This window comes from Macaca mulatta, chromosome 1 (genome assembly GCF_049350105.2).
Source record: "Macaca mulatta isolate MMU2019108-1 chromosome 1, T2T-MMU8v2.0, whole genome shotgun sequence".
NCBI lineage: Eukaryota > Metazoa > Chordata > Mammalia > Primates > Cercopithecidae > Macaca > Macaca mulatta.
The window spans coordinates 154,710,914-154,725,149 of record NC_133406.1 but is presented as its reverse complement, the minus strand read 5'-3'; the positions used below and the strand labels follow the sequence as shown (position 1 = coordinate 154,725,149).

General features: G+C 34.6%; 1 protein-coding gene across 5 annotated transcripts in view; it reads right to left on the bottom strand.

Annotated features, from left to right (window-relative positions):
* Positions 1-14,236, bottom strand: part of COL24A1 (collagen type XXIV alpha 1 chain) — a 398,071-nt gene that overhangs the window by 127,180 nt on the left and 256,655 nt on the right. For all 5 annotated transcript variants that reach the window (XM_077987934.1, XM_001109249.5, XM_015144267.3 and 2 more), the window contains one exon: positions 10,443-10,496. In XM_077987934.1, coding sequence (XP_077844060.1) covers positions 10,443-10,496 — 54 coding nt within the window. The remainder of the gene's footprint in view (positions 1-10,442; positions 10,497-14,236) is intronic.

Genomic DNA, 14,236 nt, shown 5'->3' with positions numbered 1-14,236 from the left:
TGCCTCTTTTATAAAGGCACTAATCCCAATAATGAGGGCACAGCACCCCAAAGATCCTGCCCTATAATACCATTACCTTGGGGACTGGGATTTCAACAAACGAATTTTTGGGGGAACATGGTCCAATTATAGCAGACATATTGATTCATACTGGTTGCTTCAAATTTTTTGCACCTATAAATAAAGCTGCTATAAACATTCTTGTACAGGTTTTTGTGTGGACATAAGTTTTCAATTCATTTGGGTGAACACTAAGGAGCATGATCACCGGATCATATGGTAAGAGTATGCCTACCTTTGTAAAAAAACTGTCTTCCAAAGTGGCTGGACCATTTTGCATTCCCACTAGCAATGAATGAGAGCTCCTGTTGTTCCACATCCTTGCCAACCTTTGGCATCATCAAAGTTTTAGATTTTAGTCATTCTAACAGGTGTATAGAGGTATGTCATTATTGTTTTAATTTGCAATTCTTTAATGACATATGATCTTGAGCATATTTTTACATGCTTCTATACTATTTCTATATCTTCTTTGGTGTGGTGTCTGTTCAGATCTTTTGCCAACATTTTAACTGGTGTTTAAAGAAAATTGTTGACTTTTAAATGTTTTTTCTGTATTTTAGATACAAGTCTTTTATCAGATATATGTTTTGAAAATGTTTTCTCCCAGTCTGTGGACTGTCTCTTCATTCTCTTAACAGTGTTTTTTTAAGGCAGATTTAAAAAGATGTTAATGAAGTCCAACTTATCAATTTTTTCTTTCATGGGTTGTGCTTTTGGGGATGTAGATAAAAACTCACCAAGAAACCTCAGGTCACATCGATTTTCTTCTATGTTTATATTTTAGGAGTTTTATGGTTTTGTTTTTTACATGTAAGTCTATGATTCATTTTGAGGGTGTGTGTGTGTGTGTGTGTGTGTGTGTATGAGGTATAAGATCTGCATCTAGATTCATGTTTTGCATGTGGGTATCTATTTGTTCCAGCATAATTTGTTGAAAAGACTATCCATTGTATTGTCTTTGCTCCTTTGTCACAGATTACTTGACTTTATTTGTGACTATATACTGTGTATATTGTGTAGAACAAAGAGTGTATCTGTGTTCTATTTCTGGGTTCACCATTCTGTTCCAATGAACTACAGTTGAAATTTAAACCAACATAAGGGTTACAGTGCCAACCTCCTGCACAGTTAAAAATCTGAGTACAACTTTCAACTCCCCAAAAATGTAACCATTTATAGCCTACTATTGACTGGATGCCTTGCTAATAACATAAGCAGGTGTTTAACAGATATTTTATATGTGTATTATACATATACACATATACACATATTTTATATGTATATTATATACTGTAGTTTTAAAGTAAGCTAGAATAAAGAATACTGTATTCTTAAGTGGAAGTAGAGCATCATCAAGATCTTCATCCTCATTGTCTCCATGCTGAGTAGGCTGAGGAGGTGGAAGAAGAGGAGGGGTTGTTCTTGCTGTCTCAGGGGTAGCAGAAGTGGAAGAAAATCCACAAATAAGAGGACCTTTGCAGTTCAAACCCATGTTGTTCAAGGGTCAATTGTACTTGTCTATTCTTTTGCCAATATTACACTGCCTTGATTACTGTAGTTTTACAGTAAATCTTGAAGTCAGTGTCAGTTCTCCAACTTTGTTTTTCAATATTGTATTGGCTATTCTGGGTCTTTTGCCTTTCCATAGAAACTTTAGAATCTGTTAATATATACAATGTAACTTGCTTGGATTTTGATTAGAACTGCATTGAATTGATAGATAAATTTGTGAAGAACTAATATCTTAACAATATTGAGTCCTTCTACCTATGACCATGAAATATCCTTCCATTTAATTTCTTTGATCAAGGTTTTCCTCATACAGATCTTACATATATTTTGTTAGATTTATACCTATTTCTTTCTCTCTTTTTTGGTGCTAATGTAAATGATATCGTGTTTTTCATTTTAAATTCCAATTACTCATTGCTGGTAATATAGAAAAGCAATTGATTTTTGTATATTAACTTATACCCTGTTATGCTACAATCTCATTATAACTGCTTATTAGTTTAGGGAATTTAAAAAATAAGTTCTTGAAGATTTTTCACACAGACAGCCATGCCATCTACAAAGGAAGACAGTTTTATTTCTTCTTTCCCAATTTGTATACTTTTTATTTTCTTTTCTTATTGCACTAGCTAGGACTTCCAGGACAATGCTGAATAGGAGTTAAAATTTAACAAAGGAGGAACATGTTTTCCTTATTCCCTTGCTCTTAAAAGTATCTAGTTTTCTCACCAGTAAGTATAATATTGGCTATAAGATTTTTTTAAAAATATGTTTTTCAAAAAGCTGAGGAAGTGCCCCTTTATTTCAGGTTTGAGAGTTTTTTTTTTTTTTTTTTATCATGAATGGTTGTTAGATTTTTTCAAATGATTTTCCTGCATCTTTTCATATCATATTTTCTTATTTAGCCTGTTGAGGTGGTGGATTACATTAACTGACATTCTACTGTTAAACCAGTCTTGTAAACCTGGAAAAAATTACACTTGTTTATGATGCATAATTCTGTTTATACATTGTTTGATTCAATTTGCTAATATTTTGTTGAGGATTTTACATCTATGTTCATGAATAATATTGGTCTATAGTTTTCTTTTCTTGTGATATGTTTGTCTGGTTTTTTTTGTTAGGGTAATGCTCATGTAATGGCCTCACGTATGTGGCCTCACATAATTAGGAAATATTCTGTTGTTTCTATTTTCTGGAACAGCTTGTACATAACTGGTATCATTTGTTCTTTAAATGTTTAGTTGAATTCACCAATGAGATAACCTGAGACCAGTGCTTTCTGTTTCAGAGGGTTATTAGTGATTGATTCTGTTTCTTCATCGATACACGTTGATGAAGATATTGATGGAAATAAAATCAAATCAAATCAAGTCAAATCAAACCTATTCAGGTTATCCTTTTCTGTTTATGTGAGTTTTGGTAAAATATGTCTTTTAAGGAATTGGTCTATTTCATTTAAGTTATCAAATTTGTGGAAATATTGGGAGGCTGAGGCAGGCCAATCACAAGGTCAGAAGTTTGAGATCAGCCTGACTAACCTGGTGAAACCCCATTTCTACTAAAAATATAAAAAAAGTTAGCCAGGCATGGTGGCACGCACCTGTAATCCCAGCTACTCAGGAGGCTGAGGCAGGAGAATCGCTTGAACCTGGGAGGCAGAGGTTGCAGTGAGCTGAGATCACACCACTAGCCTGGGTGACAGAGCGAGACTCCGTCTCAAAAAAGAAAAAAAAATTGTGAAAATAGAATTGCTCATAATATCCATTTATTATCATTTTAATGCTAATGATATCAGTAGTGATATTGATATTCTGATATTAGTAATTTGTATTTTCTCTTTTTTTCCCCTTGGTTAGCCTGGCCTGAGGTTGATTAATTTTGGTCGCACTGATGTTCTCTATTGTTTTCCTGTTTTCAATTTCACTGATTTCTGCTGATTTTCATTACTTATTTTCTTCTGCTTACTTTGTATTTAATTTGCTTTTCTTTTATAGTTTCCTAGGATGGAAGCTTAGATTACTAATCTTAAGTATTTCTTCTTTCCTCTTATTTTGATTCAGTGCTATAAATTTCCCTCTAGGCACTGCATCTCAAGCATTTTGACAAACTATATTTTCATTTAGTTCAAAATATTTTAAAATTATTCCTGAAACTCCTTTTTTGATCAGTAAGTTATTAAAAGTGTATTATTTAATCTCCAAATATTTTGGAAATCTCCAGTCATTTTCTGTTACCGTAGTTTGAGAGCAAACGTTGTATGATGTCTAGTCTTTTAAATTTGTTAAGGTGTTTTATGGCCCAGAATTTGGTCTCTCTTGGTGAATGTTCCATGTCAGTTTGTGAAGAGTGTGTATTCTACTGTTGTTCGATAACATATTTTATAAATGTAAATTAAACCTAGTTGACTTACAGTACTCTCTGTTGACTAATTTTCTGTCTGCTGGGTCTCTCAATTACTGATAGAGGGGTGTTATTGTCTCCAACTATAATAATAGAGTCATCTATTTTTCCTTGAAAATCATCTCAGCATTTGCTTCACGTATTTTGATGCTCCATTGTCAGGTGAATTAAGTATTGTTATGCCATCTTGGAGAAATGACCCTGCTATCATTGTGCCGTGTCTCTCTTTACCCTGATAATTTTTCTTGTTCTGAAGACTGCTTTCTCTGACATATAAACATTTCCAGCTTTCCTTTGATGAACGTTAGCATGATATACTTTCCTTCATATTTCAAACGGATTTCCTGAAGACAACATACAATTGGGTCTTGCTTTCATATTCACTTTGGCAATCTCCTAAGTGGTATACTTAGACCATTGACATTTAAGTGACTATGATATCATTGAGCTAGTATATACCATAGTTGTTAGTTTTCATTTGTTGTCTTTGTTCTTTATTGCTTCTTCTTCTTTGGTCTTCTTCTTTTTTATTTTTTTGGCTTCTCACTTTATTTTTTATTTTTATGTTTATTTCATTTTTGAGATGGAGTCTCACTCTGTCACCCAGGCTGGAGTGTAGTGGCATGATCTTGGTGCACTGCAAACTCTGCCTCCCGGATTCAAGTGATTCTCCCACTTCAGCCTCCTGAGTAGCTGGGACTACAGGCACGTCCTACCATGTCCAGCTAATTTTTGCATTGTTTTGGTAGAGACGGGGTTTTACCATGTTGTCCAGGTTTGTCTCAAACTCCTGACCATAAGCAATCTACCTGCCTTGGCATCCTAAAGTGCTAGGATTAAAGGCATGAGCCACCATGCCCACTCTGGCCTCTCATTTTAATTAAGCATTTTATATGATTTCATTTTCTTTCCTGGGTTAGCATACAAATTATACTACTTTTAAAACTTTTTAAAGTGGACACTCTAGAGTTTGCAATACATATTTGCAATTAACCTAAGGCCATTTTCTTTCTTTTTAAAAAGACCCTACAGCACCTGGTATTCCTAGGCCATCTCCAATCCCAGTACTTACCAGTCCTGACCCCGTTTAGCATCCAAGATCAGATGAGATTAAGAACATTCAGGGTGCTATGGCCATTGATCTAGTCCATTTTCATATAACACTATACCACTTCATGAGTAGTGCCAGTACTTTATAACAATTCCTCCCTCTTCTTCCTTATAACATTTGACTTATCCATGAGATATAATACCAAATACTGTTGCTATTATTATTTTGTACAAATTGTCTGTTAGATCAATTAAAATTATAAAAATATTTTATTTTACTTTCATTTATTCCTTCTCTAACACTCTTCTTACCTAGATGAGTTTCTTACCTATGTCACTTTTCTTCTCTCTGAAGAACTTCTTTTAACATTACTTGCTGGTCTACTAGTGACAAATTCCTTAAATTTTTGTTTGAGAAAGACTTTATTTCTCTTTTACTTTGAAATTCCCAGCTTCATAATTCCAAAATGTCTGCTATCCCTGAGTCTGTTTCTGCTTATTTGTCTCTGTAGACTGTTTCTGCCTTTTATCTTGCCTTATAATTTTTTTTGAAAGCCAGACATGATATAAATGTAAATGAAACCAAGGTGAATAGGCCTTTAATGTGATATTTTATATTATCTGGCTGTGGGTTAGGCTGTGTTTACTGGTTGTAGCTAGGTGTGTTTCAAAATGGTTACTATCCCTCTCCCTCTGCTGGAAGCAGGAGGGAATTCTTCTCTGTTTGAAAGTGAGAACTTGTTAGGGCTCCGGAAGGACGTAAAACTCAGGAACACGTAGGGGCCTCCCAAAGACTAGGCCCTCTCTGAGTTTTTTTAACACTCAAGCTGGTCTACACTGAGTCTCCAGTAATTTGCTAATTATGGTTTAAAGTGTCCCTACTGTCCAGATGTGGGCTATGTATTTGCCTGTCTGTCTCTCCATTTTGGGGGCAGTACTTTGTCTTGTGACCTTAAGTCTCTGACAGATCTAAGAAGAGTTGTTGACTTTCAGTGTGTCCATCTTTTTTCTTGTTTTGAGGATGTTTTGATGACTTCCAAGTTCCTTACATTTCAGACCAGAAAACACATTAATTAATTAATTAATTAATTTAGAGGCAGAGTCTTGCTCTGTCACCCAGGCTGGAGTGCAGTGGCACGATCTAGGCTCACTGCACCCTCCGCCTCCCAGGTTCAAGTAATTCTCCTACCTCAGCTTCCTGAGTAGCTGGGATTACTGGCACCCACCACCATGCCTGGCTGATTTTTTTTTTTTTTTTTTTTTTTTTAGTAGAAACGGGGTTTTACCATGTTGGCCAGGCTGGTCTCAAACTCCTGACCTCAAGTGATCCATTTGCTTTGGCCTCCCAAAGTGGTGGGTTTACAGGTGTGCGCCACTGTGCCCAACCCAGAAAACACTTTACTATTGTCAACCTAAATAACAAAAAGAAAGAGGCTCTCTAAAAGAAATAAGGTATTTATTTTGGAATAGAGCATTGTAATGGGAACATGCATGTCGTAGTAAGCTATGCACATATTCAGGGAGATAAAGAAAGGGAATAGTTTGTAAAGGAAAAATGAGGATTATATAATTGTTTTGAAATGATTATCCTTGGCTATAAATATCAACAACAATGGTGATACCAGTCCAGGGCTGGACAGGCCGTTGCTGGGCAGATGTCTTTTCAGAAATATTTTTTGTATATGGATGCAAATGTTCTTTGGGCAAGGTTGTGATTTTTGCAATTTTTTGTGATCGTTTGTGCTATCAGGCATCTAAGAATGAGAACTCTGTCTTTATGGCCTTCACCTCTATTTGTCAGATTTTTCTTTTATTTTCTTAACATCAGTGACTCCATTTTGATTCTGACAACTTTCACACTATGATTTTTAAATCTTTTTTGGGGGGGAGACTGGGAGATTCAGCTAGAAGCCAAATTGTGCTCCACACACAATAATTTTTTTTTTTTTTTTGAGATAGAGTCACACTCTGTCACCCAGGTTGGAGTGCAGTGGTGTGATCTTGGCTCACTGCAGCCTTTGCCTCCTGGGTTAAAGCAATTCTGCCTCAGCCTCTCAAGTAGCTGGGACTACAGGTGTGTACCACCATGTCTGGCTAATCTTTTGTATTTTTAGTAGAGGTGGGGTTTCACTATATTGGCCAGGCTGATCTTGAACTCCTGACCTCAAGTGATCCATCCACCTCGACCTCCCAAAGTGCTGGGATTACAGGCATGAGCCACTGTGCTTGGCCCCCATGCAATGATTTTTAAAGAATCAAAAATGGCTGGCTGGATGCAGTGGCTCACACCTGTAATGCCAGCACTTTGGGAGGCAGAGGTGGGCGGATCACAAGGTCAGGAGATCAAGACTATCCTGGCTAACACGGTGAAACCCCATCTCTACTAAAAATACGAAAAATTAGTGGGGCGTGGTGGCAGGCACTTGTAGTCCCAGCTACTCAGGAGGCTGAGGCAAGAGAATCGATGGAACCTGGGAGGCAGAGGTTGCAGTGAGCCAAGATTGCGCCACTGCACTCTAGCCTGAGTGACAGAGTGAGACTCCATCTAAAAAGAAAAAAAAATAAAAATAAAAATAAAAAAAAAATTGCTAAATTTTAGATTACTTGTTTTTGTATTTTTCATTATATCTGTGATATATTAATAGATTTCTTAATAACAACTAACTTTTCCTTGATTGTAATTCTTCCTTTTACTTCACTGAGGTGGATAATTCTTTATATACATGGTTAAATTTTACTTAATTTTTCGTTCAGATTTTTACAATTATATTTGTAAGTGAAATTCATCTGCCGCTTTATTTTGGCTGCTCTCTTTGTCTGACTGAGATGCTGATATAGGGTACTCTTATCTTTTGTTTCCAAGACTGTTGCCACTCTAATGAGGAACTGAGTGAAGTTTTATTATACACTTTTAGTTAACTTGAGAATCCTATTAACTATTTTTTGAGGTAAGTGGAAATGACTTCTGGTATCTAAGAAAAAGTAGCTAGAAAATAATATTTTAAAATTTACAGGGGATATTATAAAGGAAGCTTATGAAGAGTTTAAATTTTAGAGTATAGCATTCCCCTTGTTCCCTCTTTAAAGGCAGTTTTCAATAATTAAGAGATATTAACTATATTTATTTAGGTCAGGAGATTTTTTTTTCAACTTGTCTTCTGAAATGGAAGAATAAATGAACAAAATGATAAAAGAGAGAATGAACAAATGTCACCATTCTCCTCTTATTGAGGGTGATTGTGCAGGTTGTACACTACACAAACCAAGGGACATTATTTGTTACAAGGTTTGAGTTGATTAGACATTTTCTTTCTGTACATATGTGATTAAAATCTACATCAGAGGTCAGCAAATTTCTTTTTTTTCAAGGGCAAGACAGTAAGTATTTTAGGCTTGTGGGTCATGTGGTCTCTGTCAAAACTTTTAAATTTTGCTGTCATAGTATGAAAGCAGCCATACATACATAAGGGAATTGTTGTGGCTGTGTTTCAATAAAATTTGATTTACAGAAGCATAACTGGACTGAGGGCTGTGGTTTACCTATCCTACTTTATGCCTACATACTTCTAAGGGAATCTAATATTATCATGAAGATTTTAAGATGGGTTATGGTTATAGCTGAAACTCCTAACTTACATATCTGATTTTCCTCTTACTCTCTCAGTTTCTTGTGCAGTTTCAACCTTTTCTGCCAGCGTTTTGCAAATGTTGTAGCTCTTTAAGCCTCAGCCTTAGATCTTTTTCTTTTCTCACCTCTATACTCTTTCTGTAGGCAATGAATCCAATATTTTTTAACTTCAGTGCATTCCTCTACTCTGAATCCAACTGCCAACTTCATGTTTCTCAAAGACACCTCAAATTCAACAGTTAAACTGAATTTATAATCTTCCATTCTCAAACCTACTTTTCTGTGTTTTTTTTTTGTTTCAGTGAATATTATCATCAACTCTTTAATACACTAAGCCAGAAATTTAAGAATTATACTTCACATACAGAGTCTTTATTACCTATTGATTTTATCCCCTTTTGAATCATTCTGTCCACTTCATCTCTCTGCTCATAAAAAAGGTGCTGCTGATTTTTATCTGTATTATTGCAACAGCCAGCCATTCTTGGCTCCTTCCATTTTGTGATTTGACTGATATTTATAAAATAGATATCAGATAATAAACTAAACAATCTGATAATAAAGCTAGTCCTAGACCTTTAATAACATCCTTTGTTCTAAGGATAAAAATTAAAAATGTTGGCAATAGCCCTCATAAAGCTATGCGTGTTTTGCCACCTGCCTCCTTTCTAACCCCATCTGGCACTTACTTATATATACCAGACATTATACCAGGAAAGGGGATTACAAAGATAAAATAAATGGTCTCTGATTTCAAGCAGGTTACAGACTTTTTAGGGGATATACTTAAGTAAATAATGCTAAAGAGAGTTGCATTATTTTAGGTCAGATAAATATCAGAATTGAAATGACATGTTAAGATATACATAATAGGGAGAAAACCAAGAAGGATTTAGCTTAAAAAATCAACAACATATCTAAAATTCTTTATTTGGAAAGAATTATATATACTGTCAAATCTTTACTTATTGTTTTGAGAGCTTATATCATAGGTTAAATATATAAATGAGGAAAAGGTTATGGTAAGAATAGTTCTTTGACTGTTAGAATTTTCCATTTGCCACTAACTAAATGAATTATACAAAAGCCACTTGTAAATCTTTGTGTCAACTGATGATAAAATCAATGCAGTTGTTTGAAAGACTATATTGTATTGTACATCTTAGAAGCACATTATAGCACATTACATCTGACACCATTAACCAGAAGAATGACTTCATTGGCAAAAAAGAATAAATTGTAAGAAAGTAGGTGTGACAGGTCTTTCCTTTTCACAACTTACCTTCCATGGAAACTCTGAAACTGTTTCATAACGATTTCATAAGTTTTTGTATTGATGCAAGTTTTTGTACTGTTGATGTAACTGCATTTCTGTCATGTTTGCACATTTTGGCCCATCAAAATGTTTGGCTTCTCTCTATATGGTCTTCTAATTATAGAAATTGCCTCATAAGTGTGATTGTGCGTGTGTGGCAATGTAATATTATAAGAACAGCAAGCCATTCAGAAAGAGAATTTCTGAGATTCAATAAAACAGAGTTTTCTTTGTTGAAAACAGAAATATGCTCAGATTTAACAGCTCCAGAAAAACAGCACCATATTTGACTATATGAAACCAGAAAGGCACGATAAACTATTACTTTTTATTCTATGTGATTTGTCTGTGGTGTCTATGATAAATGCTGCTTTCTAAAACATACCAGTCACAGCACAGCAGAGGAATAATAGAAACGTAAATGTACATTATGAGAAAAACACAATTAGAAAAGTATAAATATAAACTTACTGGCTCTCCTGGAAGTCCTCTGTCACCTGTGCTTCCAGGCAATCCCTGTAAACCCTGGACAAATAAAGGCAATACTTGTAGGAAAAGTGTTGTGTGAAGATGTTTTACACAGTTTCCTTACCTTAGCTTTCCTATAGATCCTTCCACCCAACTTTTCTGTCTACTGCTATTTATTTATTTATTTTTTCTTTTGTGGTGAATTTACTATTTTAACCATTTTTAAATGTAGTTACGTGGCATTAAGTACATTCACATTGTTGTGTAACCATCACCAGAACTTTTTCATCTTCCCAAACTGAAACTCTGTACCCATTAAATACTAACTCCCCATCACCCCTTTTTTCTATTCCCTGGCAACCACCATTCTATTTTCTGTCTCTATGAATTCGAATACCCTAAGTACCTCATATCAGTGAAATCATACAATATCTGCCTTTCTGTGACCGGCTTATTTTACCTAGCATAATGTCTTTAAGATTCATCCCTGTTGTAGCATGCGTGAAAACGTTCTGCTTTTTAAGGTTGGGTCCACTGTATGCATATCCCACATTTTGTTTATCTATTAGTCTATCAAAGAACATGGATTACTTTCAACTTTTGGCTATTGTGAATAATGTGGCTATGAATATGGGTATACGAGTATCTGCATGAGTCCCTTTTTTCAATTATTTGGGTATCTACCTAGAAGTGGAACTGATAGATCATATGGTAATTCTCTGTTTAACTTCTTGACAAACCACCAAACTGTTTTCCACAGCAGTCCCCCTATTTTATATTTGTACCAGTAATGAACAAGGGTTCCAATTCCTCCACATCCTTGGCCACACATATTTTCTTTTTCTTTTTTATAACAGCATTATAATGTTTGTGAAATAGTATCCCATGGTGGTTTGATTTTCATTTCCCTAATGACGAGTGATGTTGAGCATCTTTTCATGTGCTTACTGGCCATCTGTATACCTTCTTTGGAGAAATGCCTGTTCAAGTCCTTTGCTCATTTTTCCATCAGGTTGTTTTTTTTATTCTTGAGTTGTAGGAGTTCTTTGTATCTACCCCTATTTTTATTTAATCCTCACTCCTATACTGTGACAAATAATTACCCAAAATTATTTTAAATCTGAATTTCTTTACAGTTTTAATGTCCATATAAAGTTTCCTTTTTCAAAAAATAATAATGTCCTTGTGATGTGTTAATAAGTATGATTTATGTCTTTAAACCCTGGCAAGGCACAGGAGACTCAGAACCTAGATAACTGGAAATAACCATACTGAACCTGTAACTTCCTTTTTTCCCCATCTTTACACTCTTTGTAGTACCATAAAAGAGTGTTTCAGATATGAAGTAGATAGAACACTAAACCAAATTCTGAGTCTTCTCTGACTCAGTCAAAGATTTATTGAGCATTTACTGTGTGCGAGGCACTGATGACCACTGACAATACCTAACATCTTGACCCATTTGTAAGTTGCATCTTCTTTTTTTGCTTTATTTTATTTATTTATTTATTTATTTTTTTTGAGATGGAGTCTCACTCTGTTGCCCATGCTGGAGTGCAGTGGCGTGATCTCGGCTCACTGCAAGCTCCCCATCCCGGGTTCACGCCATTCTCCTGCCTCAGCCTCCCGAGTAGCTGGGACTACAGGCGCCCGCCACCACGCCTGGCTAACTTTTTAATTTTGTATTTTTAGTAGAGATGGGGTTTCACCGTGTTAGCCAGGATGATTTCGATCTCCTGACCTCGTGATCCGCCCGCCTGGCCTCCCAAAGTGCTGGGATTACAGGCGTGAGCCACTGCGCCCAGCCGTAAGTTGCATCTTCTGCATTATTGACCTTGGGAAAGTTGATAACTATACAGCTAATCACAAATACCATTTTACCTTAAAAAACTAAAAGGTATAAAAATATGACATTAAATTAGAAGTAAAGATATTCAAAGTTCTTAGCAACACACTGTCTTCTAAGTTATAATCTTTAATGCTATGTTCAGTTTCTCTGGCTAGGGAAAGGGAACTATGTAAAATTATGGACTCCCATCTAGTTGAAGCTCTGTTTCAGTCATGTAAATGATATGGTACCTATTTACTCCAGGCTCCTTAATTAAGAGATAGGATCATTATAAGGAATCTCTCTGTGCCTAGTAGAACAACTGAAATATACAGAAAACTTCAGAACTTTAAATAATATCTGCCCAATTTTCTTTGTAAAGTATGTATAGACATAATATCAAGCTTATCATGTACTTTTAATGCTGTTGATACTGCATAAAAGCTCTTTTGCAAAGCCACGAAATAATTTAAGTGGACTCTGTTTTTATTGGGGAAAAAGCGGAAAAGCACAAGCTGGAATAAAATAAAAATTATCTTTAAGGCTTTTTAGAACTCCCTTCTCCATTACTTCAACCCAGTAACTATGATAATGATGACCATGAGGATAACAATGGTTATTTTCGTTGTTATTTATTAGAGCCTGTTCCAGGAACATAATAAATAACATTTGTTATAACTATAAAAGATTTCCTATATCAAAAATGGGGAAACTGAAGCCCAGAGAAGTTAAGTAATTTGTACAAAGTCAAGACTTCTAGTAAGTGGCAAAGCCAATATATGACTTCCAATATGATTGATTCCAATAAAATATAATGATACATTATATGCAAGGGAATAATTATATATATATATAAAATTATATATATATATAAAAACTGTGGACTACTTATCAGAAATACCGACGGCCAAAAGAAAATGGCAAGTTATCCTTACAGAGTTGAATAAAAACAAAAGAATCCCCCAAAAGACTCTGTCAACCTAAAATCTGATATCCGGTGAAACTGTACTTCAAAAGTAAAGGAGAAATAAAGACATTTCATAAACAAAACCTAAGAGAAATATGTACTAGCAGACTTTACTACAAGAAATATAAAGGATGTTCTATAGGTTACAGGGAAATGACATCATTTGGAAACACAAATCTTCAGAAAGTAATGAACAGCATCAGAAAAGGCAAATATGTGGGTAAATGATAAACATTATTTCCCATTAAACATCTCTAAAGTATGTATTTCATTTACATTATGAAAACATTTTATTTATATTAAAGCAAAAATTATAACTTTGCAAATGTGTAGTTTAAAATATATGTAGATGTAATACATAAAACGATTATAGCATAAAAAAGTATTAGTAAATGGACCTATATTGTTGGCAAGTTTCTTACACTTGTGTTAAGTATTTACATAAAACACTTATTTTGTAGCACTTCACAGAAGAAGTTTGCTGACCTTTGACCTAGAATAACCATGGAAAATTATAATGAGAAGAAATAGAGCTAAAAATCCAACAGACAGATTAAAATAGAATTCTCAAAATTATTCAATGCCAACAGAAGACATTGAAAAATAACAACAAAAAGGAAACAAACAAAAACAGATCATTAAATGGGAGACCCAAATCTAACCATATCAATTACGTATCAATAATTATATTAAATTGAAATTGAACACATGCTCAAATTAAAAGGCAGAAATTGTCAGAATGAATAAAACGCAAGGTCTAACTATAAGATAAGATATTCACTTTAAATATCAAGACACAGATAGGTTGAAAGTAAATTAAGTAACAAGATATGCCATGTAAGCAGCAAGCTAAGAAAGCTGGAGAAACTTTATATTAGTATTAATATCAGATGAAGTATACTTCACAACAAATAGTATTACCAAGAGTAAAAAGCATTACCAGAGATAAAGAAGAATATTTTTTAACAACAAAAAAGGATCAGCTGATGAGGAAGACATAAT